The sequence below is a fragment of the Phoenix dactylifera genome, chromosome 14, assembly GCF_051530095.1.
Source record: "Phoenix dactylifera cultivar Ajwa chromosome 14, Ajwa_hap1_PhDact_Kaust_v1.1, whole genome shotgun sequence".
NCBI classification, from domain to species: domain Eukaryota; kingdom Viridiplantae; phylum Streptophyta; class Magnoliopsida; order Arecales; family Arecaceae; genus Phoenix; species Phoenix dactylifera.
In genome coordinates, this window is record NC_143203.1 from 22,049,826 (window position 1) to 22,077,624 (window position 27,799).

At 37.5% G+C, this 27,799-nt stretch overlaps 1 protein-coding gene, 1 long non-coding RNA gene and 1 pseudogene across 4 annotated transcripts; 2 read left to right on the forward strand and 1 right to left on the reverse strand.

Moving 5' to 3' along the window:
• LOC149751399 (uncharacterized) lies at nucleotides 1–9,906 on the forward strand. Its single transcript, XR_016398278.1, has 2 exons — nucleotides 1–157; nucleotides 246–9,906. It is a non-coding gene; the product is annotated as an uncharacterized LOC149751399 (long non-coding RNA).
• LOC103709899 (secretory carrier-associated membrane protein 2-like) lies at nucleotides 4,264–20,224 on the reverse strand. 3 transcript variants are annotated; one of them, XM_039132270.3, is made up of 13 exons: nucleotides 19,813–20,224; nucleotides 18,191–18,262; nucleotides 16,317–16,427; nucleotides 15,724–15,786; nucleotides 12,331–12,364; nucleotides 12,108–12,230; nucleotides 9,842–9,904; nucleotides 9,646–9,739; nucleotides 9,470–9,515; nucleotides 9,303–9,370; nucleotides 5,909–5,957; nucleotides 5,240–5,305; nucleotides 4,264–4,613 (listed from the first exon to the last, which is right to left on the reverse strand). In XM_039132270.3, the coding sequence occupies exons 1-13, from the start codon at nucleotides 19,867–19,869 to the stop codon at nucleotides 4,527–4,529; spliced, it is 933 nt and encodes a 310-aa protein (XP_038988198.3). In that variant the 5' UTR covers nucleotides 19,870–20,224; the 3' UTR covers nucleotides 4,264–4,526. The 3 variants fall into 3 exon arrangements, with proteins under 3 accessions (XP_038988198.3, XP_038988199.3, XP_088567220.2); XM_039132271.3 differs by lacking the exon at nucleotides 16,317–16,427 and having other exon boundaries at nucleotides 19,813–20,217; XM_088711094.2 differs by lacking the exon at nucleotides 5,909–5,957 and having other exon boundaries at nucleotides 19,813–20,192.
• Nucleotides 20,121–27,299, forward strand: LOC148700118 (uncharacterized; annotated as a pseudogene).
• The last annotated feature ends 500 nt before the right edge of the window (nucleotides 27,300–27,799 follow it).

Sequence of the window (27,799 nt, forward strand, 5' to 3'; positions counted from 1 at the left end):
CTTGAAAAAAGCTTCTGCCCCGTTCATTGTTGAGGTGTTCAAGATTCCGAGCCATCAACCTGCTTCGATCATATCGAAAGGGTGCAGAGCGAGCTGGTGGGGAGGAAGCGGGACGAGATCCAGTCCAAGGATGACGATTCCCCTGTCGCCGTCGCAGGTTGTGCTCGTCTTCTGTTTCTTCTTCGGTTGATGTGATTGCGTTTGATTTGTTTCCTCTTTGTGATGGTTATGCCTCTTTGAATTAGGGATTTCTGCACGAAAGGAGTGATTTTTTACTTTGGGGTTCGTCCTCTAGGAGGCTGTTTGAGGATCAAAGTTTTGATCTTTTCTGCCTATTTGTGCTTGTTTAGGATGTGTTGATTGGTTTCTTTGTTGGAGTGCCGGATTGGTATTTGTTGGGGTTGTTACCGTTATTGTTTGTTAGATCTTTTATAATGCTTGTGGTCATTTTATTTTACCATCTTGCATCTTTGGATCTGTTATTTCGAGGAGCTGAAAGGTAGATGAAGATATATTGTATGATTGGGGTATGGAAGACTAAAAGAAAATGCTTTTCTAGGCTGTTTGAGTGATATTGCTATATGTCTTTATGGGGCTTGAAGAAACTCTTGTATAAGACAACAGTAATCTTGCAATGTTGCAGCAGTTAAAAGTGTTGGGCAATATAGAGGGGTCCAGGCACCTAGTATAACTGTAATATGATAATTTGCTGAAGTGCAAGATTATGATTGAACACTAATAGAAATATAAATAAGTATATAGTTGAGCATAAGATCTGCCCTATCTGAAGAGAAAAGTGTAATGAAAGGTTTGTTTTTGATGCAAAGATAAAAGTGTACATGAAAGAGTTGTTTTTGATGCATCTTCCCCCATTAATAATAATTTTAAGAACACTTATGATGTAAAAATAATATAAATTCTAGATCCTTTGACTTACTCAAGTGGTAATTAAAACATTGGGATATTATTAGTCTTGGTTTTTAATACCACTTATGATTACCTTCATTTCAAATTTCCTCCTACATAAGCACTAAGTAGATTGATTTCTCAATGTAGGTACTAAAATGATATTCTATGTGGAACCTGATAAGGATATAGCCTATAGATGCCCTGCACATTTTGCTTATGAATGTTAGATTCCAAAAGTTCCACCTAATTTGTCTGTGTGATGCCCCTACTTGCAGCCAAGCTTCAATAAATCGGCTTCTATGTGCTGGTGGCTGGGATACTGCACAGCACTTTGGGAGTATACTCGGCTACCTAATCTTGCACTATGCTCTTCTTACTCAGCATATTAAAAAAAATCAAGTAAAACTAATAAAAAACAGATAAGAAAGTAGAAAACTAGAAAAAGTATTGACTAACATTTAGATTAAAAAAAAAGAGGTGATGCAGCATGGGTTGGGGAAGTGAGACAATGGGGACGGCACAGGATAGCCATAGGAGGAGAGGAAAAGGAAAGCTAGAGAGGACTCTTCGGTCCCTTTCATAGTATGCCATTTCCCCCATTTCTTGTATCTCTTGACTCATTGTCTACTTCTATAAGTTGCCCTCTATCATGTATCTCTCTCGTCTCGGCCTCACAGGAACATTAAGTCGAGATTCATCAGCTCGTACACAAATAGGGTGGATTTTATATCCTACGTCTAATCTGCCCATGGACACACAAACTGTCTTGTTATCCTGCATTTGCTTGGACTGCATACATGGACACCTGGCTTATGTGCTTGCTTGCCCGGGCCCTAGGAGGACAGTCAGGTCCGCTGCATATACGCATATACGGTTGCATGTGTGACTACGTAGACCACCTTCTATAAATGTGCTTGCGACATTGGCCCCACAATTTGTGTTTATATATTATTTATGATGCCGATATTTGCAACAATCCCAGTATGTTTATGAAAACATCTTGCTTTGTCCCTTTGTTCAAATTTTTAACTTTTTCATTCTATTGGCTATCCTTGGCAAGCATGAGTTTATGGCTTCATGTTTTCTGAAATTTTGTTCAATAGGAGTCACAGCTCCAACTTTCAAAATGTGAAGTTCGATGAATAAATTAAGAGGACAACAATGAATAGCTTTCAACTGTAAAATCTACGACCCTACAATCTTGCAACAAGCACTATAAAGTGATAGAAAATCCACCTTGCCTCAGTCAAAAGACTGTTGAACTAAGCACCGATTACCACTTATCGAATAATCTTGTCTTCCATTTAGTAGTTAATCAAGTGTTTGTGTCCACCTGGGCATCTGGCTTTTTCTTGTTTATAACAATAAACAATCTTGTTTTCCTTTTGGAACTTTTGGATGGTTATTCTTTTTGTTTAACTTTCTTCATCTAATTACTATTGGATATTGTTTGCCTTGTGCAACTGAGCAAGGAATATGTAAGTCAATGATCAAAGTTGCATACCTTTGTTTGTGCCCTTGTTGGTGACTGTTTCTAATTTTATTCTAGGAGCATTAATTATTTAGAATTCTGGTAGCCTTTATATCGTAATGTTATTAACTTCAAGGTGGATTAGCAAAGGGAAGTTGTATGTTCAAAAAGAAACACCTATCCAAGGGCATAGTGTTGCCAGATTTCAAGTTTACTAAGAAGTTAGTCCTTTCGAAGTCTCTCTTCAGTAGGTTAAAACAGAGATGTTGATGGCTGATGCTGGATCTGTGGTCTACCAGTGTATATCTGGGGACAATTTCTATCAACTATGTCTAATGTATATTTGATATATTCATGACACCCTGAATACAATCTTAGTCTAGGAAGCATCGATACTTTAAATTGCACACAATCCATATCTGATACATAGCAGATACTGATGCTTGTTGGATATGCTTAGGGTATTTGCTGGACACAGAAGTAGACTATTGATATTTCCCAGAAACGCCTGATATACTTGATTCATCTGGGGATGCATAGGTAGCTTTCTTTTTTCTTAGTGAATGTTAACCTTTTAATGATGGATGGTTGCTTTTGTGTCATCGATGTTGTCTATAGATTTGAGTGATGACTATATTATGGAGTTTTGATATTAATATTGTTTTGTGGAGTAGTGGACTATTTTTATTTTATACCACCAATATCATATCCATGTCCAATGCTTTAAAGGCCTTGGTCCATGCTCTTAAATAATGGTACAGAGTGCATAGATGATTAATGATTGATGGATGATCTGTACACTTGAAATTATGGTATCTGCTCTAAACAAATGCTTAAGTTTTGAGGATTAACATTGTTACCAAACAATCTGAAGGAAGTTTGGAAGAGTGGAATTCTAGAGGTATGCAAGGTTCAGACATCAGTCCTCCCCTAGACAAGCAATATGTTGAGAATTTTAGGGATAAAAATTTACTGCCTCCAATAGGATCCATTATACTTTTCAATTGATGCTAACATCTCCTCACTTCGAAAAGCCAATCAAAAGCATTTCATCATTCAAGGCGATCCTTTAGCTTTGCTTGGTCCGGGAATAGTTTTATTTAGGTTAGGTGGCATAAACTGAGGCAAAAATGGAGGAATAAACTGGAAACCAATCAGTGTTGCGAAATGACAACCATTTCACATCAGAGCCTATGATTTTCTGTTTCAAGACCTATATGCAACATTGGTGTATACACATTTAGAAAATATTAAAGCTGATTCCTTTCTATAACCCCACATCCTTGTGACATTCCATAGCCTAAACATGAAGAATGACTATATACATATCACAAGATGTACCATACTAGGGATTTCAAGTGCTTATTGTCTTCGTATATTAATAGTTTCAAGTTATTTGTTACAGATCTGAATCAGAATTTGTTATCACTTGCTCGAGTTTCTGATTCGACTCATCTAAGATAATCTTTTGATGTTTACCCATCTGGATTTGAATGAGATGCACTTAGGATGCTGCTACGAGCTCTTGATCTCTCCCAAGCATAGAGGATGCCAACCACTAGAGCTAAGGCTGCGGACCATCAAATTACCATCCACATACAATGCGCGCGCGCACCATGCGTAAAATCTTCTTCCTTCCCAACATCAAATCAAATTCCTGGCACCTTAGAAGGCAACCACTTTAGTTACTGTTATCTACAGCATATCAAAGCTATAGATCAACTCAAAAAAATTGTATATATTTCTCATGATATGTCAGTAATGAGAGGAAAAATGAAAGAATCCTTTGATAACAGGTGCCTTGCTATGTTAGAAAAATAGGATTTTTGTTGTTCATTGGTTCAGAAACCGCGATTGTAGTAGAGTCACGCAAGCACACAAAATTGGCAAGGAAAAACATAAAAGCAGAAACTATATAGAAACTATACAGCCTCTAAGGTTAAAATTAACAATAGTGGCTACCAATGTGCTCTGCTGCTGTTTGCGACAATCTCTATATTTTAAATCTCAGAAACATATAACATACATGGGGGAAAGCCAGCAAGCAAATATAGAAACAAAGATGATCTACCATATGCTTCAGTTCATGGTGAATATTTCTTTCTTCAGGTATTAACACTAAAATCTGAGATTTAGGGAGCGCATATCATAATGCTGCCCTCATAGCTCCACGTGCGGCTTCACGCTTCATCTCTGCAGCTTTTCCACTTCCTCTAAAGTACATGTATTCTTGCTGCCAAAAGAAACAATAACAACAATGTGAATAATGTCAACAAGTTCAATGACATAATAATATGGATATGCATGCCTTGGTTCTTAAGTTTGAATCAATAGTTATCAAATAATGTAATGTTTTTGGCATTTAATAAGACTTCTGTGGGATTCTTCTTATCCGCAATTTTCTTTTTAATTGGTTGCTCTTATTGAGAAGCATTATGCAACATTATGAAATTGGATCCTACAGCATCAGAGAATGGAACAACAATGACACGGCAATGGCAAAGTGAATAGGTAAAGTGATGTTTTCTGTACTAGCAGGTATGGATTTTTTTTCCCTCTTCTGTTCCCTCAGTCTTGAGAAATTTGTCGTTCTCTTGTATTCTCAGTAAGAATAAGGAGGCTTGGGCCCTGATCATGAAAAATAATTCTAGTGGTATGAATCTATTATCCAGAGATACATTTAAGGTTCCCCTTTTCATAAGCTTGGTGGGGTTTATGAAAAATCAACCATAATCCATGATCCAGGCAAAAAGTACTGGGTACTACAATTTGTGAACCAAAATACCGGATAAGTATGAATGTCCAACATACAGAATTTCCATAATCAACTAAAATTGCATATATTGATATAAAAATAACCTGAATGACCCAGATACTGATCAGTGACTCAATGCAGAAGAACCCGAATCCAATGAAGTAGAAGATCTGCAAACAAAAGAGGAATTAAGTTGGTTATCTATGACATGATCAGGCAAACTCAAATTGGTGAGGAGCTCCAATGTGTTTAATCTGACAACCTATCAAAGCAAAAGACAATGTTTAACACTTGCTTACATTTAAAGACTCAAAGCCAATGTTTATTTTAAACAACCAAACTCTATCCTAGGCTTGGCTAGATATCAAAACCAACTATAACTGAAACTGTTGGCTCTTAGTTGTGTTGCTTCAGTACCAAACTGAACCAACTATAGACCCATAATGATTCTTAGCAAGCTAAAGGCATTACTCATCTGAGCATAGAACTTGTAATGCTTATAATTGGGGTTCAACCTACCAGCTCCAGTTCTCATCTGTAATGGCTAACCAGACAAACTGAGCACTGAGCATTCCCTTGTACACTATTGGAGAATATACATGTTATCCATGACTCAATACATTCTGCCAGCTAGTTTACTAAAGCATGTGTTTAAGCAAAAAAGACGTCGATGGACTGAGATGGGAGAAGGTAAAGAGAAGCAATATATTTCATAGAAGTTTGAGGTCTGGTAAGCAGACAAACAAGAATAGTAAAGTACTATACATGCTTACCCCAACTATAACATTATCACCAATGACATCTATTGCTGCAAGGATACCACTGTTCCACAAACACAGAAAAAACATCAGCGTTCATATTATTATGACAATGAATAAATATGATCATTGCCTTACTTTTATTTGAACTTTACAGAAACTACTGAAATTGTACTCTACATTAAATGACAATTATAGTTTTGTAAACCAATAATGGCCTCAATCAAAATTCCAACACTTCTGAAAATGATAATTCCATATATCTCAGAGCTCTATATACTGCAGTATTTCAAAGTTTCCCCATTATCCCAATGACAAATTCACTACTATATTTTGTGATAATGGTGAAGGGCTTAGCAACATTTAAGTTTAAATAAAAGAAAGAGAAAGCTAACATATTACTGAAATCCTTTACAAACTAAAGGATGGTATTGAAAGAGACTATGGCCAAAACACATATATGCATTTCCAAGTGTGCTGACCTTGTTGTCCATTACAGTGCACCATGAACGAAGTCATTACATCTAAAAGGGACAATAAAACATAGGGAAAGAAAATTAGGAAATGGGTGGTGTAAAACTAGATAAGCAACGATCTTGAAACTTTCAATCACGTAAGTCATTTTCAAATTACCATCTTCTGCAAGTGTACTTTTAGCACATAGCAATAATCTGCTCTTTCAAATGATAAACAGCTCCAACCATGCACCCATGAGCAACAACCTTTAAACTTCCCCTCATGTCAGTTATCTTTCAAAATATCATCTTCTGCAAGTGTGTTTGTAGCACATAATAATTACACTCTCTTTAAAATAATAAACAGCTCCCACCAGGCATGGGTTACATGCTTGTTTCTTCTCCAGAATATTGCTACCCCTGGCTGTCAGTGCGTAAACCCCTTGGACACATCAAAGTATTTTATTAGTCAACCCTTCAACTCCCTAATTACAGTACACAGCTTGTTTATAGGGCATAACTCACCCATTAACGTTAAAGTTTGGTTTCATTTGAAATCTAAAACCAAAAAATTGAATATGCTGAAACAAAAATCTAATTGAATACCCACAAAAAACTCCTCCAAGTGGAGTGAGGCCTCTAGCATAGAGATCTGCATTGCCAGATAGACTAGAAAGAGAAGCCTTATGGTTCCTACCTCCAAGGAGCTTTCTTAAAACTATAAGAAACCCAATTAAAATGCTCAATCACATGAAAATAAGGAAATCATCTGATTGCACATGCCAGATATGAAAGAAAAGGGCTCAGAAGATCAAGATTCAAACAGAAACTTCAACAAATGTGGAGCTTTGCACAAGAATGCATCAAATGCAACAGATAATATGATCTATAATGCAAATCATGACTTCCAAAGAATCATTTGGCAGAGCTTGTGTGTGTATGTGTGCGTTTTCACTTAATGTAAACAGCTTACATTAGTGACAGAGGGAAAGTCAGCATGCGAGTGCTAACACAAGACCAAACTTAAACAAGTGACAAAAGGGAGGAAAAGAAAAGGCGGGAGAGAGATAAAGAGAGAATGATTTCATCAGGAAGAAGAAAGAATTTTCTTCAACTCGCTCAACTTGAATCTTTCAAAATAAAATAATTGAGAATATTAAGAATTTTCAAATGCAGGGTTTTGATCCCTTTACTTCCATTAAAGACGAATTATATTATTACACAAATCATCTTTTTATACTAGTAAGGTCCGCTCTTTTAGAATTAGAGTGAAATTCCTCTTGTAGTTAATGAGGGTTACAACTTTCCTTGAATAGCCATGACTTTATTTTGCAAAAAAGCTAAAATCTTCTTGGAGCTAGATTTCAACTTCTATACCAAATTTGGTTTTTGTTGCACTGTCCAATTCTTTCATGCTTGGAAGATATGCCGGGTCAAAAACTCACCCAAAAAGGAAACTTTTATTTTGATTGGTCTGTTTCGAGGCCAAAACATCATTGAAACCCCACGTCAATTGGGTGTCAAAAAACCCCTTGGGGGTGGTAGCATGCTTGTACTCAAAGAGAGCTTCGTTTTAGTGCTTCACACTCTGAAAATGGACACTGGATGATAATGTAATTCAACTTGCTTGGACCTGAATTAAACTTGGGCTGGACCTAATCTGGTGTAATTCCAATGGGATCTGTCACAGACACCGCCTTCCCATGCTGTAGCATCAGTAACCAAAGACATGGAGTGGTACAATAGTCTGCAGTCTGAACTGACCGGAACGGACCATAACCAGCCTAAAGCTTTATCATGGCAAAAATGGTGCTGCACCAAAAGGTGTACCATATGTATGTATGTATGTCATGCAACTCAAAGCAAGGTGGCAGTGTCAAGTGCAACATATGCATAAAAAAACAGCTGCACACTACAGTCCAAGGCTTGCATGCAGATGACCAAGTCACTTATGTGTCAAAAAAATCTCACAGGGTGCTGCATTTTGAGTCCATGACCTAAATCATTAAAAGCAGGTGCTTCAACAACGCAGTCATGCAGCTTCTATGAAAATGAATGCACCATAAATATTTAATTTTTTACAAAGCACCAAGTTTGAACAAACCAAGAAAGAAAAATTAACAATATAGGCTTCGTTATGGTTGAAATGTCAAATATTAAAACAATTATATAATTAGAAAGTAAGATACATGTACTGAAAATGCACAAGTTTGTTTAATCAGTTCATAATGGAATTTCTTGCATAACAAAGAATATTTGCAATTTAAATTAGAGTTTAATACAAAGACCAATTATGATTACCACAAAACACAGACAGTCTAGTCAAAAACCACCACACAAAACATAGGACAAGGATTACAAACTTAGATGGTAGACATCCATTAAATTGATGCAACTCAGAAGACCAAAGCTGCGAAGAAGTCAAAGAACAAGCTTACGAAAAGATGAACAAACATTGATCCATATAAAAATAGAAGACAAGACAAGATATATATAGTCTATTAAAATGTTATATTTCAAAAGTTGAAGTTAATTAAGATAAAGATGCAGGTCTATGGGATAATGAGAGAGAGAAAGAGAGGGAGAAATGAGCAAGATGAATTTCTAACGCACTGAGATGCAGGTCTATGGGATAATGAGAGAGAGAAAGATAGGGAGAAATGAGCAAGATGAATTTCTAACGCACTGAGTGTTTACTCTTCATTATTGCAATTGGCAATTTTAGAGGTTAAAGTTCTCAAATATATGATTTTCAGGTAGTTAAGTTAACAACATAGCATTCTCATATTTAAGAAAACATAATCATCTTCCTAGAGAAAAGATATGAGGTTATGTAACCATTAAAGGAAGCGATATGAAAAATTACAAAGTAATGATTGAGCGAGCTATGTATCTTCTTTGCAAATTTATCGATATTTTTTTTTTCATGTAGAAGATGCTGAAAAGGAGCTTACGTCAAAGATTTTCCCTTGAAAGGAAAAGGAGGAGCAACAGCACAATAGATGCAGAAAGCAATGTGAACCTGTCAAGCAGAGGGGGAGTATAAGCCTTTACAATAAATTCTCATTAGAAATAACTACTGCTTTATGTATGGAAAACTTGTCTGAGTAATGTTACGCACCATGTAAAATATGAAAAACCATCCAAACTTCAGAGCACTTTCAGTCCTGAAACACATGTTGCAATACAATCAAAACAAAAATCTTACCATGAAGTAGTAATGCAATCAATGATATGCAAGACATATGAGTGCAGCATAGTTACTAAAAAACCCTTGTGTGACAAAATAGCTTGTACCTCATTGCACGATAAAGAGGACGGTACCACAACACATAAGCTAACGGACAACCCGCAATAAAGTAGATTATAGCAAGGAACCAGATTTTCACACCTATAAAATAAGACAAAACATGTCAAAATCATAAAACAATCTTCTACAGGATACAGCATCATCAACTGACAAATTTGTGATGTTTAGAACTCATCAGCCCACCTTCACCCTTAATCCAAGCTGCTGTGACTGCAATGATATTCCAAAACAGACATGCAGTTAATCCTGCACAATGGCCGAATTGCAAGATTCAAGACAGTATATTAATAACAATCAGCATGAGATGACCATAGTGTCAAAACACGCATGTAAAATGAGAAATATCTGCAGTTAAAGACCTTACTGTTATCGTTAGTGTAACATTCTTTAATCTTCAGATTGGACCATTACCAACAGGGCAAATATAAGATTCCATTCTATATGGTGACAGGATATGGAAAGTTAATCCTGTAAGGTCATAGGTTGTTAAACCTATTGGTCCATAGTGCTGTATCAAAATAAGAATGTCATTGTACCATACAATATACTAACAAATTAGATGAGAGGGTCTTGACTTTTTTGTAATTGTATATTTGGGCTATCATAATCATAATTATTGAACCATCTTCTGTCAATTGATTTACTGCATCATTGCAACCAATCCAATACTTGCTCCTCAAGTTTCATGGCATCTGAGCACCACGTAAAATCTTCAAAATCCAATTGTAAGAGTATGATTCAGTAACTTATCTATTACAATCAGTCTCTACCATAAAACCTGGTTGTCTCAACTTCCACTTTATGACAAAAAACCTTGTAAGCAAGTTTTGAGGGACAATTGGCATTCAGTAATTTTTCAGGCCCAAGCCATTGAGCTGTGATCAAATGCTGTTTGGAGGTCACATCATCTATAAGTCCACTATTTTGAGCCCTCTAGATGTTTAATCAAATCATAGTACTATAGGCCAGAAGTTTTATGTTGTAACTAGATGTCTTCTTTAAGGGATTGCCATTCATGGCACTGTTCATGCTATAGTATTGTGAATGGTGATCGTATCCATAGCCTTCTCGTTTGTTTCTTTTAGAAGACCAGGTTGAATCAATAGAGGTTGCTAAGATATAATATAGAACCTATGATCTTAACTGGAGTCAAATATCTATGAAGGTAAAGGACTGCCTACTACATCTTTGGGAGATTTATTTTCCAATATGAAGAGTCCTAGTGTCCTTGTAAAAAAAGTCATAAAGAGTATAAAAGGGCCTATTAAGGCACAATACCCTAACAAAGTATGGGGCTTATTAGAGAAGAAATAAAGTGTATCAGAAGAAATAAAGGGTATCTCTGGCTAGGTTTGACCTTTCTCTCCTCCTCTCACCTCTTTTCCAATATGAAGAGTTCTAGTTTACTTGTGAAAGAAGTCATGAAGGGAATGAAAAAAGGCTTATGAGACTACATGACAAGGTTTGCGGTACAGGCCCGAACTGGACGGTATGAAACGTACTGTACTGTACTAGTTTGGTACTGATATCCAGTACGGGTGGCCAACCGACACTCGGTCCACTGAAAAAATTTCGTACCGTACCATACCGACACAGTGCTAGTGTGGTACCGACATGGGGTCTAGTATCGAGACGGCGAACCTTGCGAGATGATCTAAAACAATCATGATTTATTAGAGAAGAAATAAAAGATTTCTTTTGTCAGTTTGGCCTTTCTCTCCTCTCAACTCCCTCCTTCCTCTCTCTTCTCTTTAACACTGCAATAATTCTGCCGTAACTCTTTGATATATTACCTTGCTTATCCTAAATTCAGCTTAGTCTATAATTGATTTTTTTTTTGATCCATTTGATATTGCTTAATGCTTAAATATTGATCTCAAATTTTGGATACTTTAGATTTCGCTTTCTTTCTCGTCCTGTCTTGGATATAAATTTTAATCATTGTCTCCACAAATTTGCATGCAACGTGACTTGAATTTCAAATTAGGGTCTACCAATTTGTTCTTCAACCTCTAAAATCCTTAAAATTCTCCTCTACCATATTTCCTCTCTGACTAAATATTTGGGACTTATTGATTTTCTTTTTCCCATTTGATCACAACAGCCAAATATTCACTCTTTTGCCTTTTCTGCGAACTAGACATGCAAAATCTTTAATCTTAAACCTAGATCAGACTCATCAATAGGATTATAGGACCTTCCATGCATGTGTAGGCCATCCCTAAATGGTCCTACATCAGATATTGTCAATCAATAATAATAAAACAAAAACTTATTTTTGCAAAAAAAACACAAGACAAGCTTCCTCTTTCCAAACAAAATTGGATTGTGGAAGGAGCTGAAATAAGGTGAAAGAGATGGACAATTTTGTTTAGAAGCAAAGAAACGAGCAGGAGCTGGGTGGAGAAGCAACCAGTCAAAACCTACATTGCAGAAAAGGAATACATACCTAAAAAGGAGGCAAATGCAAGATACTGCATCCTTTGTGAGTAAATGGGGATTTCATTTGCAATATCGTGGTGAATTATGGGGAAACAAGGTGGCCAGTTTTTTTTCTCTATAACAATTCCAGCTGCAAAAACATAAAGTGAAATTTAACTCTATGCCAGAAGATAATCAACCTACTTTAGCCACTTATTACTAAACGCATTAGTCGAATTGCTTTTTGATACCCCTTGCTACTGCATCTTCCCTTCGTTTTAATTCCTGCAGAGTATACAAGATAACATGGCGGTCAACAATACTAGAGGAAAATAAAAACCCAATAAACATGCAAAATGAAAAGTGAATTAGCCCTCTGGACAGATTAAAAGCCTGGAAACTGGTCAATCTTTCACAAGTTCATATACAGAAAAATGAATACTAGCTCAGATAACAACCAGCTCAATTGACCAAAAATAAAACTGGTAGCTAGGAAACTGCTTTAAGCGAAATAAAGTTAAGTATATGCCCATCTTCCGAATCTGATATACTTACATTGATGTATATTTTTTCTTCTCTCTCCAAATATCAATGTATGTTACAACAAAAGAAAAGTTGAAGGAGAAATTGTTTAGCCGGACAATGAGAAATTGTTTAAAGCACATGATATGTCCAAAACTGATGCAATTCCTTTTTTCTTTAGCCAGCCATTGAGAAATTGTTTAAATCACATGATACGAGATGTGGTCTCACATGCAACTAGGATTAGCTAACAAAAGATGAAACTTGAAAGGCAGATCTTTGAAAGACATTCTGGCTAGTAGGAATAAATAATGATGAATTGGACGGAGACAAAACATGACCAGGATTGCATAAATGTGGCGAGTGACTCTTACGTACATTGAATTATAGTCAAGTTTCCCTTCATAGGGAATGTGGCATACAAGCACCACAGCCACTGTGTGCTGGGCACCAGGGGGTGGGGTGGTGGGGTGGAGTGGCGCATAATGATTACAAGTTAGGAGATTATTTTTACCAACATGACTGCAATTGCTGACACCTTGAACTTTAATTACTATCTATGTGTTACTTCACATGGTGATATTTGGCATGAAGATGATATTAAACATCCCTATATTCTACCAATGACATAGATCATACATGCCTTGAATTCAAGTACAATGTATATAAAACATCATCCAGTTTCTGATAACTGGAACTAGACCCCACACATTTGATTCTTCATTGCAGGTGCCAGCATCACAGCTAGACTCTTAGGTATGACTGCAGATGCCAAGAAAATGAGCATTATAAAAATAATATTAGGATCGGCATTGCGTATCAGACTAAACAGAGTCCTTTAGGAGATTTTGCTGATTGCTTGACTATGTGCTAATTCTTCTAGAAAGAATACTTGCTAGGACTTGGATTTAATCACAAGGGCAAAAGTAAATATGAAGCAATATAGACTTGTAGAAAATATAGGGATAAAGGTTTTGTTATATTTTATCTATCAAAAAGATAGTAGAATGAGGCACGTAATCCTCTGTTTGGATATCAATTAAAAGATGGCACACTTGTAGATACTTAAGAACTAAAACCATATTCAATGAAAGGATCATTTCAATGTGTTTTAATTGAACGGAATTAAAAAAAGAATAACAATAACAATGCTGTAAAATGCACCTCACCAAATTTCTTCAGACTCTGATTGTTCTAATGATAAAAAAGTAGAAAGCCATCTGTAATTCATAGGCATCTAGTATGAGTGAGAACAATAATATGCTAGAGCAAATTAGTCCATGGACCTATCAATTCAAACTTGTCAAGATGTTGCAATGTCTAGAAAAGCTTCTGTTAGTCAAAAAACTAAAAGAACAATATAATTTTGAAGGTATCATAGATGTCTTTAACACATAAAACAAATTCCATTATTGCTGCCAAAGCGTGTGTTACTAGTAATGGTGTCTATCTCAAATAAAAGGTTTTCTATCTCCCAAACTAAGATGCTGCTATTAAATGATAAAACTCAAAGATCAAAGTCACACTACTGATAAAGCACAGTATGCTGGTCATTTAGAAGGCGAAGAAGAAGAGAATTTTGATTAAAAGGACCGTGAAATCTATGTAACAAGAAGGCCTTTATAATTTCAAGAGATGAACAGAACAAATAATAACAAAGGTTTGCCAACAGGTTGAGCATATGATCAAATTGCATAGGCTACATCTCTTTTTGCTAATGGTTCTACTTACAAATCAAGGAGACCAACAAGAATGATCTTTATCAAACAGCACCATGCTTGCTTCATCAAAGTTTTAACTTTAAAGTGGTGCCCATGCCAGTTCACCGCAACCGACGGTGGTGTCACTGGGTCAGCACAATACTCATCAGTTCCCTTTTAATTTTTTCAATTGACAAGGTTTATTGAATTTCATTTTTTTCATTATTTATGTTTCTTTAGAATAGCATAACATGTGTCTTGACACGGAATTTACCACGGGCTGGCATAAGCCATGCCAACAACACTGTTTTTATTTTGGGAATTAGGATGGATGGAAGCTCAGCCGAATCCCAAAGTGGGGTGTGATTGAACCTAGGTCTCTGTATCAACAGAAGAGACTTTATCAAACGGCTAATTGCCACCCTTCTATGCCCGCAGCACTTAAAAAGTTAAATCTTTGCTGGACATCATGTAACTTCCCCCTGTTTTCCAGTCACAGTTTCCAAATATTTGACTTCAGGTTGGGCTCAGATGAAATAAGGTCTTACAAATTTATTTTAACTGCTAATAGGGCCCAAAGCTTTCTCAATCTCATAAATGTAAATTCATTGTGCATTCCTAATGGTCAGCATATGACTATGATTCATGGCTACAGCTCTAAGAATCTTCAGATTTCCTAAACCCCAAAAACCTGGGTTAGCTTATGGGTTTCTAGGCCACCAAAGCATCTCTTGCTTAAGTGGAACTACATGTACATCCAAAGTACTAGATTGGAAAGTGGGTGATGTACATCCAAAGTATTTGATTGGAGAGTGCTGTAACTCGAACAACCAAACTCTGGCTTCTTTGCTTCTCTTGTCATAAAACGAAACAATAGTCGTCCAATAGAAAACAAATGGCTATACAGGATGCATGCATGTGTATCTTCCTTTCTCCTCTTCTTTCATTCCCCATCATTTTTAAAGCTTCTTTTCGTCTGTTATGCTTGAAGATAGTACTCCTTTGGCATGATGATGAGTTCAAGGCAAGGGCTGGTAGAGAGTTCGGTGACCACCAAGTCTGAGAATCCCAGCCCCTTGTTGCAGAACAAAGATCGAAAAGGTGAATACAAATAACTATTCTACATGCATTATACAATTTTTTTTCAAAAAGCAGATCCATATGAAAACATCGGTTCCGAGTTGCAGAAGTAAAAATGTTCCAAATGTACAAAAAGTCCACCTATTTTCAATTGAGGTAGCAGCATATATAAAATAAGAAAATCATTCAGAACTACTCAAACATATGTCCAGTCATTAACTGAATATCCAATATTTCAATATTTCCACTATGCATTGGTATTATTTAGATCATAACAACTCAAGGAGTATGTTTCTACTTTGATAACCACATGGTTAAAATCAACATGTAAATCAGAAACACCTGTTCCCTCTTCTTCAATTCTGCCTCCTTGGCTTGGAGCTCCTTCTCTTTCCTTTTTAGGTCCTGACACGATTTACAAAAAATATTGTGATAAATAAATTAACTGCTTTCTTACCATTTTATTTTTGTGTCTGTATGTGTGATATTGAATGTATGTATTGATTATATGTGCTGGGTTATGATGCAAAAAAAAGCGGCCGGAAGACATTTTAAAACAGCCTCCAAATTACTTAAATACCCTTCAAACGTTCTCATGCATTTCCAAAAGTCAATAGTATTCTTGTAAATTGATTGAGCATTAAATGCGTCATTATTAGCCAAACTGAATTACTTCAATGGGTGCATCAAATGTCCCATTTAAATTACAGGAATACCCTTGCCTTTGAACCGTATCGTGACCTTTTGTGTACACACAAACTCCTCTTATCCCCTTTTGTCTTTTCCTGTTTTCTTTTCTGTGCCCCTTTATCTTTTTTGTGAGTTTTTTATTTTATTTATTTTATTATTATTATTATTATTATTATTATTATTATTTATTTTTTTTTTTTTGGGGGGGGGGGGGGGGGGCAATGAGGCTAAATGAATCAACCTACCTTTGTTGTATCAAAAGGAATATCCATTGTTGCACCACGATCATTGTAAAGCTCAGCAGGTTCTGGAGGAAGAGGTGAGAGTCTAGAATCCGGAAGACTACTACCGGGGTGCTGGAATATTGGAAGTATTGATTAGCATCACATAAACTATTGCAAGGAATCAAGAAACCCAAAGAGAGAAACCAGGATTATGGTTGAAAAAAGTACAACCACAAGACAACTAGATTGACTATAGCATTTAACATAATTAATATGCTTTCTACAAACAAAGAAATGCCTAATATACTTTTGTTTTATGTAGACCTGAGAAATTTTCATCTTTCAGATGAAAATCTAAAGAAGAAATGTTGCTTTTAGTGCACCTAATGAAAGGTTAATAGACAATTATGCTTTCGTGTATTAGAATATGAATCAAAAGAACCTAAACTACAGGGTCCTGTCTTGTAGGAACATGAGGCTTAGATAAGGTCTTATCCCAGCAAACATTTTTTTCCCATAGATCTAGAATAGGCTACACCCGGTCAAACCTCCTTATGCCATTTTACTGGCATAACTATTTTATGTCTACTTTGGAATTATGGCGGTTTCTGATGCTTGTCTAAGATTCTGCACACCCTCATTTTCCTCTACCCTCTTTCACCCCTAATCCCTCTTCCCTTATCTTTTCCACAATTGTGCCATGCTGCTTCGCTCACAGCCACCTTGGCATCGATGTCTCTCAAACTAAGGTCACCTTCCTCTACTCCACCCTTGGTACTCAATGCTAGAAATCAGTGTCAAGTGGTGTTCTCTAAGGTGATAAGGCTCTATTCTGATCCACCATATCCAGTGTGCTCCATATCCCAGTCTAACACGTGTTCTAACTTCAGCCACTGCCACCTCCTCCCTTGCAGCCTTTACAATCTCCTACATGCTCCATCTCTTATATTTTTGCATGTTGTTATTGTGGTCTTTTCCCTTTTTCTTTCTTAAAAAGTATTTTTTTCCTATTTTGTACCTTTGAATGTAATAGACATATATAAATACGAATTTACTGCTATTGTTACCATATCATTAGATATTCGATCTTACTTCTGAGTTGGAGCATGTTGAATTACTATGGTTCAGGTTGATAAGTGTGGGAATTGTTAACAATGTAAATATCACAATTTATAGGCCACACCTTAATAATTAATTTCAGGTCTAACAGTAATTTTATTGAGTAAAATCAGGTGCTATCTAGATTTAGCTGTTATTCATGTAATAGGACAACAGGAGCTTTGACATTTTTGACTTACTAGGCAGAAAGTGGTCACAAAACCCAAGGGCCTCAGAGTCAAGTATGCAGCAACATGGGCTTGGAGCAAAACAACCAAAGTATAAAAAGAAGGGAACTGTAGCTGTATTAATAAAAGAGATAAAGACTTCAGCTAGTGGACAGGCCCTCCTCATATCTTATCTCTTAGATTTTTAACAAGATGTATCCACCGTGCAACTACGAGCCCCTTCCCCAACCATATGGCACTGGTATAATCTAGTTATTATCATTATCTCCAGTTTTCTTCTCTTTCTTGTTCACTTATCGTCTCTGAGAATTGTTCAACAAAGGAACACGAATCTAGTATTGTTTACATTTCTTTTATTATCTTCCACTTCGCTAACGCTATTTATTTTTATAGATCATTATTCTTTTCTGGTCAAATAATTGAAGACCATGAGATAAATTTGCTCCTATGTAAGTAATGAACTGAAGACACTGGTGATTCATTAACACTAAGAAAAAACTCTTCCACTATTAACATAAACAATAATAATTCGTATCTATATGCCATCTCCTGACGAATCTCATGAATGTGTAAAAGCAATAAAGGCTGAGTAAAATATGATAAACATACTGTAGTAAAGAATGGACCTCCACCATGACCATAGTTTGATTGTCCTGCTGCTTTTCCACGAAGTGTTGGCTCCTGTCACAAGAAATCTAATAAAATTAATTCCTGTGTCATTTTAATTCCTGTGTCATTTTAATTCCTTTGCAAATTATAAAGATTTTTTTGAATGATAATAATCTAGGCTATATGATACAAATTCAAAAGCTGGATCCAAGATCCTTAATTCCAGTACCCAATCAAACTAACATTGTATGTACATATATCCAAAGCTCGTTATGCAAATTATAAATATTTTTTTCTAATTAATAACAATCTAAGCTATATAGTATAAATTCAAAATCCAATTCCAAGATCTTAATCAGCAGTTTCAAGGGCTATTTCTGATGAATGTGTTCAATATGAAAAATATTAACTAATTTTTAACTACCTTGAGCTGAACTAAGCTTCTGTTGCTATCTGAACCCTTTTATGTGCTCATGCTTTGCTCATATCCTTGAAATTTAAGCTCAAGCTACTACTAGGGGCACAACATGATGCATTGCTGCCATCTTATGACATGGTCTGATCAGGGGCAAAAGAAGTTTCACTACGAAGAAGGAAGAAAGAAGTCTCACCAGGCTGTAGCATTTCTTTCTCCAAATTCCATGACAATAACTTCTTCAACAAAAATTTATAATCCCAGCCATTGGTGTATAGCATGACATACAATTCCTATAATCATCTCAAAGATGTAAGCAGCAGGTATTTTTAAGAGATAGTTAAAATATGAAATATCTGTGGTTAGGAATCAGTGTTAAGATCAAGTTAACCAATTATTACAAAATTTTCTCTCATAAGGCCCTCCAGATTCGCAAGTCCTCTACATTCTATTGTAAAATCACCTCTTATAGGGTCCTCTAGCTTCAGAAATCCTCTCAACTCCAAAAAGATGCATTCTATTTCCAAATTATCTCTTATGAGGTCCTCTAGCTTCACAAGTCCTTTCCAATCCAAAAAGATGCATTCTCCATTTAAAATTCCACGAGCCGATGTTGTTCTTAAGTCGAAGGTTATCTTCCAAAAAAACCCCTCTATTGCTCTGCCAGGTCCTACTTATCGCAACAGCTCGTTCAGCCGAGTGCTATACAAAGATGGCATCAAGTCTTCATGTTTTCCTCATCTATGGGTTGAGCACTTAATTACCATCATCAAGGTAATAACCAAGTTATGCAGGGATCCAAATGAAACCCAAGTTACCAAAGTTACAGCTTTGACCTACAAAGAAACTTAAGCCGAACTTTACCCTATCGAAAGTAAAAGCACGGAGCATGCCCAATACTTCCTGGAATTACAAAATTATCCGAAAGATTGAATTTCTGGAACATAAAATCTATGCATGCATCAATTAACTGCCTTTACTTGAGGAATTAAGCAGTGAGAAAGATGGAGCTTTTCAATCATAAGCAACTCTGCAAATTAGAGCCACAGAAGCCGATAAGCAATTAAAACAAAAAAGATTAAAAACCCTAAAATTAAATCCTAACATCTAACGCTAGAATCAAAAAGCTTAAAAACTTTCCCCAAGAAGAGATCGATAGACAGAGGAATTCATCCACAAAGGAGGGATCCAACGAGATAGGACTCACCGAGAAGGGGTTGACCTCCTCCTCGTCGAAGGGGTTGGGTTCGTACCGACCTGCCATCTCTCTCTCTCTCTCTCTCTCGCGCGCGCGCGCGCCCGCGGAGAGCTCGAAACCTCGGCGAGAGCGAGAAGGGGTTGGCGTCGGGAATTGGAAGGGTTTACTTAAAGTTAAAAAGGACGACTTCCCTTTCGAGTGGAAGCTTCCCCGGCCGGCTATCTGGGCTTGTCGTTTCCCAGCACAAACAAAGGCTGCTCCGCGGGGCCATTCAAAGACCGGCGGCTTTTATACGCTCTGTTTGGGCGTCGTTATCCATGGAGAGGATAGCGTTAGAACCTAGGACTTTGGGTGGTCGCAGAGAGGAAGCCCATTGCTTGTGGACCTATCAATGTCCTGTGCTTTGTATTCATGCAAGCAAAGAGCAAGTGTTGTTCCATGGATGGTGGACTTACACAAATCTTGATCCATAAATTTTTTTCAAAGTATATGAAATTAATAAAAGGATAAATTTCTCTTATTTCTCTTGCTACAGTAGAAAGGGATAGGGACCAAAAAGGATATATATATTTATCAAGAAAATACGCATTCAACGTGTCCTAAGGTCACTTTAACTACTAGCTTTTAGCTTCGTCATGAAGACCTCTGCAGCGGGCCTAGCTCGATAATTTTTATTATTAAAGCTGGGATTGGATGCGCATCTGCTTCATCTACGGCACGAACGAATGAAGGACGGTGGCCTTCAACGCCTTCCTCTTCACCGCCGTGTCCCTCCTCCTCCTCTACTTTGTCACTATCTTGGATGTTCTCCATTGTCTCCTCCCCGGCGTTCCTCTTCCGGCGATCCGCTTCGCCGCCGGGTTCACCTGCTCCGTGGCCGCTCTTTGCCGCCGGCAACGCGCTGTACTCGTCTGCGGTGCCTGACATATATAGCGGCGGCGAGGACGGTGCTAGACGTGGGGTGTGGGCGGGGGATGCTGCTGAAAGTGGTGGCGAAGCAGAGGAAGAAGGAGGGGAGCGGGGGTAGGGTGGTGGGGCTGGACAGGCGACCGGAGACGGCGGTGGCGGCGCTCCGTCGAAGCAGATGTTGAAGGAGTACGTGACGTACCGGGAGGAAGACGCGCGGCAGCTGCATTTCCCGGACGCGTACTTCGACGATATATATGGTGTAAGCGGCGCACCTCAGGGGGTTCGGTATGGCGGCCGGCGCGGGAGGGGGGGCGCGCGGGGCGGCGGCGGAGAGGGGGAGGAGGTTAGGGTGTTGAAGCCGCGCGGTGTCGGGTTGGTCGGGATTTGGGTGCGCGCCGCTAATATTTTTTAGTGCTGCTGCTGGCATTGCAATAATAATTGCAAAAGCGACAAAGGTGGTAGCCTGATGGTAAGAGAGGGATGTTTTCATTCGAGTTGTTCGGGTTCAAAATGCGCAGGCGTCGATTAAATTAGGAAACCGGATGACCCACGCTCGGATGGCTCTTGACGGATATGCTTTTCTCCCATCTGTACCGAGATGGCGCTGGGATGACGTATCCACATATGACGGTGAGCCCACGGGTCGGAGAAGGTACGTAAAACCTGCGACCTGTATCGAACATTTTCTGGTGGAAGGGGAGCTTAGTAGTGAGGCTGCTATGCAGGTGGGCTGGTCCCTCCCCCCTCCCTCTCTTTTTTTTTTTACCAAAAAAAATAATAATTGCAAGTTTTGTTGGCTGCTAATATAATTGTTAATTTATATTATTTTGGATTGAGAATCGTTAAGGTGATGAGGTATTTTGTTTTTTTGTTAAATTACAAAATACTGACTTCATTAGTTTTTAAGATTATTGTGATGCTTTAGCATTCTATATTCTCCCATATGATTCCTCACGAGAAAATAGTAGATTACAGTGCGATGGAATTTTTTATAGTATTATCATGATGCTAAAGAAATGAATCAATCGATGTTATTTATATTGTTGGCGCATGATCTCTGAAATGCATTGTGCCATTTGTTGAGGTGTCTAAGGTGCAAGTAATTGTTCTAATATTGTAGCCTACTTATAGCTCTACTAAAATTTGTTTGTTTGTGGAATGAGTTACATCAAGCACTCATTTGGTCCAGAGTATTGCTAGCTAGACCAACTGTATGGGATAAACCAGCAGGACAGCTAGCATGGCATTTTTAAGATAGACATCTACTAGGGAGAGGAGAAATTATTTACTAGACTCGGTCTACCAGCTCAACTATGGACCGGGCCTATAACGGCCCGCCACATGAATAAATGGAACCACTTTAGCTTAAAAAAGAAAACTAAACCAAGCCCTAGAATTATCATTTAACTATCATTTAACTATTAAAATGGCCTATATATTTTAGTCCTCAAGATGATTCATCTGGCTGAATTATAAGTTGGATTAAGGCAATATGGGCTAAGTTTTGATAGCTTTTAAGGTAAATCTTATCCATGCGATTTTCTCTCTAATTTTTTTTGAACATTTCTGAGGGTGACGAAGGGAAGATCTCTTGGAGTAAATTTTAGAAGCCCACATATTTGGAGATGCATCGCCCTTCACTCGAATTAAGATTAACCTTCAAGGGGAGGAGGGGTGTGACTAAGGGGGATTGGCCAATTCAACCTTTGACTTCTTATTTACAAAAATGGATCCTGTTACACCAAAACCAAGAGCCAACTTCATTAGTTTAATTAGGACAATCACTTGCCGAGGTATACACAAATGATAACTCCTATTTTCATGACAAACTGATAATAAAGCCACATCCACAACTTCAGCACTAGATATGTACTTATACATGATATTTTACCCTTATAACCTCAATTAGAACTGATCAACTACTACTAGACTCACTGTGGAGAAAGAGAGAGAACCAAAAACTCAAGAGAGCTGCACCTACGTTCGCAGCAGTGGTTGCGCAACTCCATCACTTCGTCAACCTCCATCGGCTGCTATAGAATTATTAATTTTAGTCTTACAATATTTTTTTATTGTCTTTAAAGTAATATTCTTCTCAACAAATTTCTTCAAAAAAGTATTCTTCTCAACAACCTATTCCAACCCATGGGCTTGTAACCTTATGAAAAGCAAGTTTGTTCCCAAGTAGAATTCATTAGATATTTTGAGACAACTCGATCTTGGTCTCCTTCCACAATTTACATACGCCAATATAACCATTTTTAAATATTTGCAGTTTTGCTACCTTGTTACTTCTCCCTAATAGGTGATCTACATCTTGTCTATTCCACAGGATTAGGCTATGGATGGTTCAAGTTCGTGCTCTCTCCAGGCATAAGCTGTCAGCACAAACATTAACTCAGCGTGCTGTGAATTATTCTGGGAGAGTGCATGTGAGGATCTGTGTGGGCGTGTATTTAGTCTCACATCAGTTATTCATTTTATAGATCTTGAGTATTTATACAGGATCAAGAAATCCAAATAATACCTTCCGGCTAGTCATTTTGGGTGAGGTCCTGGATTGTTATAAATGATATCAAAACGGACTCGGCCTATAACCTATGTGGACTAGAGGACACTCCAGCATGGATCCATTGTGGCTGACCATAAACTGATCATGGTGCTTATGATTAGATTTGAACTCTGAATCTGATGAGGACGTTAGGGCTTAAACGGAAGAAGTATGTGAGGATCCGTGCGGGCGTATGTTTAGTCCCATATCGGTTATTCGCTGGATAGATCTTGGATACTTATACAGGATCAAGGAACCCAAATAATACTTTTCGGCTAGCCATTTTAGATGAGGTTTGAGTTGATAAAACCATTACTTAGTAATCCATCGATAGCCTCATTTTAACTACTTCGAGTCTATCTAAAGCTTCGTTGTTGTTAAAGCAAATATGCAGCAACATTTCATTGGAGGATTCGGACTGTCCAGTGTCATTTAGGCTATCATGTAACCAAGTGGAACATCATGTCTCCATATTGCAATTGAGGTGATCACCAGGGTTTAAAATAACGGGAACAGCAAGTTTATAACAACTGTTATTTGGCACACTTGGCTCCCAGCAAGGGCACCTCTCATTCATTTTGCAAAAGAGATTCCAGGTTCAAATCTTGTGAGGAGATTACCTGATACTTGACCTAGGTAGCTCTCAAATCATTTTGAAAAAAAAAGAGGATTCATGGCGACCGATCATCATCCCCTAGCAAAGTTAACAATGACCCATCGTTTTTCTCATTAAGAAATACCTTTGTGCACTTTTTAGATCCTTGTGCTGTCTTAATAACAATGGTTTTTACTAATTATCCATTCAATGGCCATCATACATCTTTTCTACTGTTCATCAAATTAAAGTAAGATTTAAGGTTCTGAAAAAGTAATTTTTAAGGGTTTCGTCTAAAATATACACCATTTTGCAAATTTATATGTCTCCTAGAAATTTTCCAATAGAGCTCCAAGTTAACTTTTCAACACCTACAAAAGGAATCTTCACCAAATATTTTCATAAAAGTATTACAATTATGGCCCCTCTCTCATTTCTTCCCCTGCGTCACTTTAATCAGCACCAGCAAGCAAGCCTCCTTACCACCATTCTAGAGCTGTGATTCCTCTATTAAAGCTTTGTTTTTCCATTAAGGAACTCAAGGAAGAAGGTATTTTTGGGATTTCTTTGGATAAGGAAAGCACTTCTGCAGATTTGCAAATGAGTCCTCATATGTAATAAATCTCTAAGTGAGAGTTGCATGCAAAAGACCCATTTTAAGTTCAAATATCCATATAAGACCAGAAAAAAACATTTTCAATTCTGCCAAAAGTAAAGAATAACATGTTACATAAATAGTGACTTGAACAAAGCATGCCTTTAATTTTTTGCAACTATATGTTATTTCTCCTTATAATAGCTATTTGGTTCAATTGCAATAGTCACAATTACATTCCAAAAAGAGCCAGTCATTTCTTGGACTCTATAGATAACAGTCATCACTTCTGCTATAGTAGCAAATAGCATTATGTTGGAATTGCCATCTATGCTGAAACTTTTTGATATCATTCCACCTAGTAATTTGAGCACAACAGCCTCAGATCAGAGGAGCAAGGACCCATCACCATCTGTCCAGACCATGGGCCAGAAAATGCCATTCATTCACATTAAAAATAGACTGTTCAATCTGACAGGATAGATTACCTGCACTCTATCATGATCTCATTGGTACCATCATCAGATATCATGCAAAAGAATTTTTTTATGAAAATCATACGACACAAGGCAAGGAGGAGCCACAGTATGACCAGGTGATGCTGTTCCCTCCCCCATAATAAAGTATCAGAAGAGAAGAATATTAAACTATATGGGCCAGCCAATAAAACTCGTCTCTGAAACCAATCAGACCTCGAATATGCTTTGAATTTTCCAAACCCAACTCCGAATATTTCCAATGAAAAGGACCTTGCAATCACTCTCGGATGAGTTAGGGACAAATTCATAGAGGATATCTTTTTATAACGTGCCTTACTCGTCAGAGCATGCAGAAATCTAGTATTATCTACGTAATTTATCGCAACCGCAGCCACCACAAATATACCCCATCACCATATGGAAGGTTTATTTTGAATCAGAATCCAGATTAAATTAAAATAATTAAATTTGGATGGGCTTAATGGGATAAATTCCAACGAAGAAAAGCATGCAGAAACTCCGAAGAACTTTTCCTTTACCAGAGGCTAGTCTTTCTTCTTTCTCCGGCTGTTGCTTTGTAAGGGAGGGGCCCATGGATGGAGGATAGAACAGTCATGATGATTTGATCCATCATGGAAAAGAATCTCGGTATCATCAATCAGTTCATGGCTCCCTGAAGGGTTTTCTCCTTTCGCACAGATCCCCACATGCCATGGCAGCAGGAAAGCTTCTTAAGAGCCCAACAACACTATTTCAATGCAGCCTCAACAAAGACTATACCAGATAGAACCAAAAAGAACAATATCCTGTGAGATTACAGAGCGTACCTGTTGCAATGCAGCGCTTTATTGTCTTTTCAGTTGTCACAACCTAGAGATATACGCCAGAAAATGGCAACTGTATTTACTTTGAACCTTAGGCTATTTAAATCTGCTAAAAGTCTCGAGGAATTGCAGGCATATCTTACATTCCTGTGAGCTAACCAAAGCTGCTGCAAGGTCCCAAGAAGACGTCTGAGAAAGAGACACAGAGAGAGAATAGTCGGTTGAATCCTCAACCATTAGCAGAGTGACTTAAACCATGAAACCTGTGTTTCTCAGCCACTCCGGCAAGCATCCATTATGAACTTGCTTAGGTTTGATGTTGTTTTATTTTTGTCTCTTGCCTCCAATTTCTAAGGAAACTGAAAGCCAAGTAAATTGCAGGAGCATCTGATGACTGGTGGCGTTGTCTCTTGGCTGCGACCAACATGGTCATGACGAAGAACTAGGGAGCTCCTGGAGAATATGAGATATTCTTGGTAATTCTAATGGTGCTGGTTTTTCAACTATCAAGCTTGAAATCCTCCAAGCTTCTTTGGGACTGGTAGATAAGTAGAGAAGCAGAAAATTGCGTCCAACTTGAAGAAAACAGCAACTCTAGTCAGGTGTAACCATTCACAACCCTGAGACAAACATCAAGATTCAGAAATGGTGGCTCGTAGACATCCATCCATAGGCTGCAGAACAGTGGAGGCCTTTTCTTGTCCCGTGTCTCGCGTGTAACAGGAACTTTGCTGTCACATATTCCAGTTTTTTTTCCCAATTTCTAAGCAAACATACATAAAAAAAAAAAAAAAGCCAGAGCAGCAGAGATGAGTCGGGCAGGGAGAGTGGCATGTGTGAATAACTATAGCAGGAAGCATCACAGAAGCCTTCTCTGGAGGATTAGAGCGAGGATTAAAAGAGCCATTAGGAAGGGAAGCAAACAAAGGGTGGTCAAGTTTCAGTATGATCCGTTGGGTTATGCTCTCAACTTTGATGATGGATGCTCTGATTTAAAGGTAGCAAATGTAGTCCTCAGCAAGATTCAAACTCAGGACCATGGATTACATCGATATCCAGAACATGAATATGTTGCAAGGAAAAACTAGCATCTGTAATAGGTTCTGCTAATTTCTCCTCCTCTTTTTGCTCCTATCCTTTTCTTCTTCCATCATTCAAGCGTATTTGCTTATGCTGACCAGTTTAGTTTAGGGAAAACATATATTTTGATACCTGTACTGGTATTTACTCTGTTATATTAAACCAAGTTACATAACTTTTGCCTAGCTGAACATGTACAAATTTTTCCATTTGCCCTGCAGAGCATTTGGGATTCTTGTGCTTGCCATTGGATCAGCTGCCATCTCACTTAAGATGGCCATTTCTGAAGAGCATTAAAGGCCCCAGAAAAGCAGCAGCAGAAGCAGAGGAGGAAAAATCACAATTACCTGGAATTACTCTGGAGGACCCATTGCCTTACTCTGGAATTACCGGAGCTATGCTTGCCACCCTCAACAATCTGGCCTCATATATTAGTCGAGTTGGTGAATTTAGTTTCTATTGATTGATTAATTATAGTAAAATATATTATTTTATATTTTTTAAATATTTTTCCCCTTTTTTGTCATAATATGAGTGGATTACCTGTATTTTTATTCTATCCTAGTGAAGCACAGATGGTAACTATGAAGTTGTTGCTAGTGGATAACTTGTTTTTTTTTTTTTTGTTTTTTCTTTTTTGTTAATACAGAATTACAGATTGTGTTAATTAAATTTCAACATGTCATCTAAAATAATTAAGGCATTCGTTAATGGGCTCCAATAATAGACACTTTTTTTTTTTTTTTTGATATGATAGGCACTGATCCTTTCCTTTCCTCCTGATTGGCAATTTATCCTGATAAATTATGATTAATACCTTTAGAAATTGAAACAAACACCAAGAATCAAGTCCTGCAATACACGAAATTGTGGCCATCGTACGTTGAAAACCGGTCGTAACCAGTAGACTGCTATTTTTCCGAAGCACCTCTCATCAACAGATACCTGAGATTTATTCTTTTA

What these genes read in the sequence shown, in the direction of transcription:
- LOC103709899 (XM_039132270.3), bottom strand. Translation starts at nt 19,869, where the DNA reads ATGGCAGGTCGGTACGAACCCAACCCCTTCGACGAGGAGGAGGTCAAC. An exon ending in AGGAGGTCAACCCCTTCTCG is followed by an intron (nt 18,263 to 19,812) that starts GTGAGTCCTATC and finishes TTCTTGTGACAG; the next exon opens with GAGCCAACACTTCGTGGAAA. An exon ending in GGAAGATGCAGTAGCAAGGG is followed by an intron (nt 12,231 to 12,330) that starts GTATCAAAAAGC and finishes ATGTTTTTGCAG; the next exon opens with CTGGAATTGTTATAGAGAAA.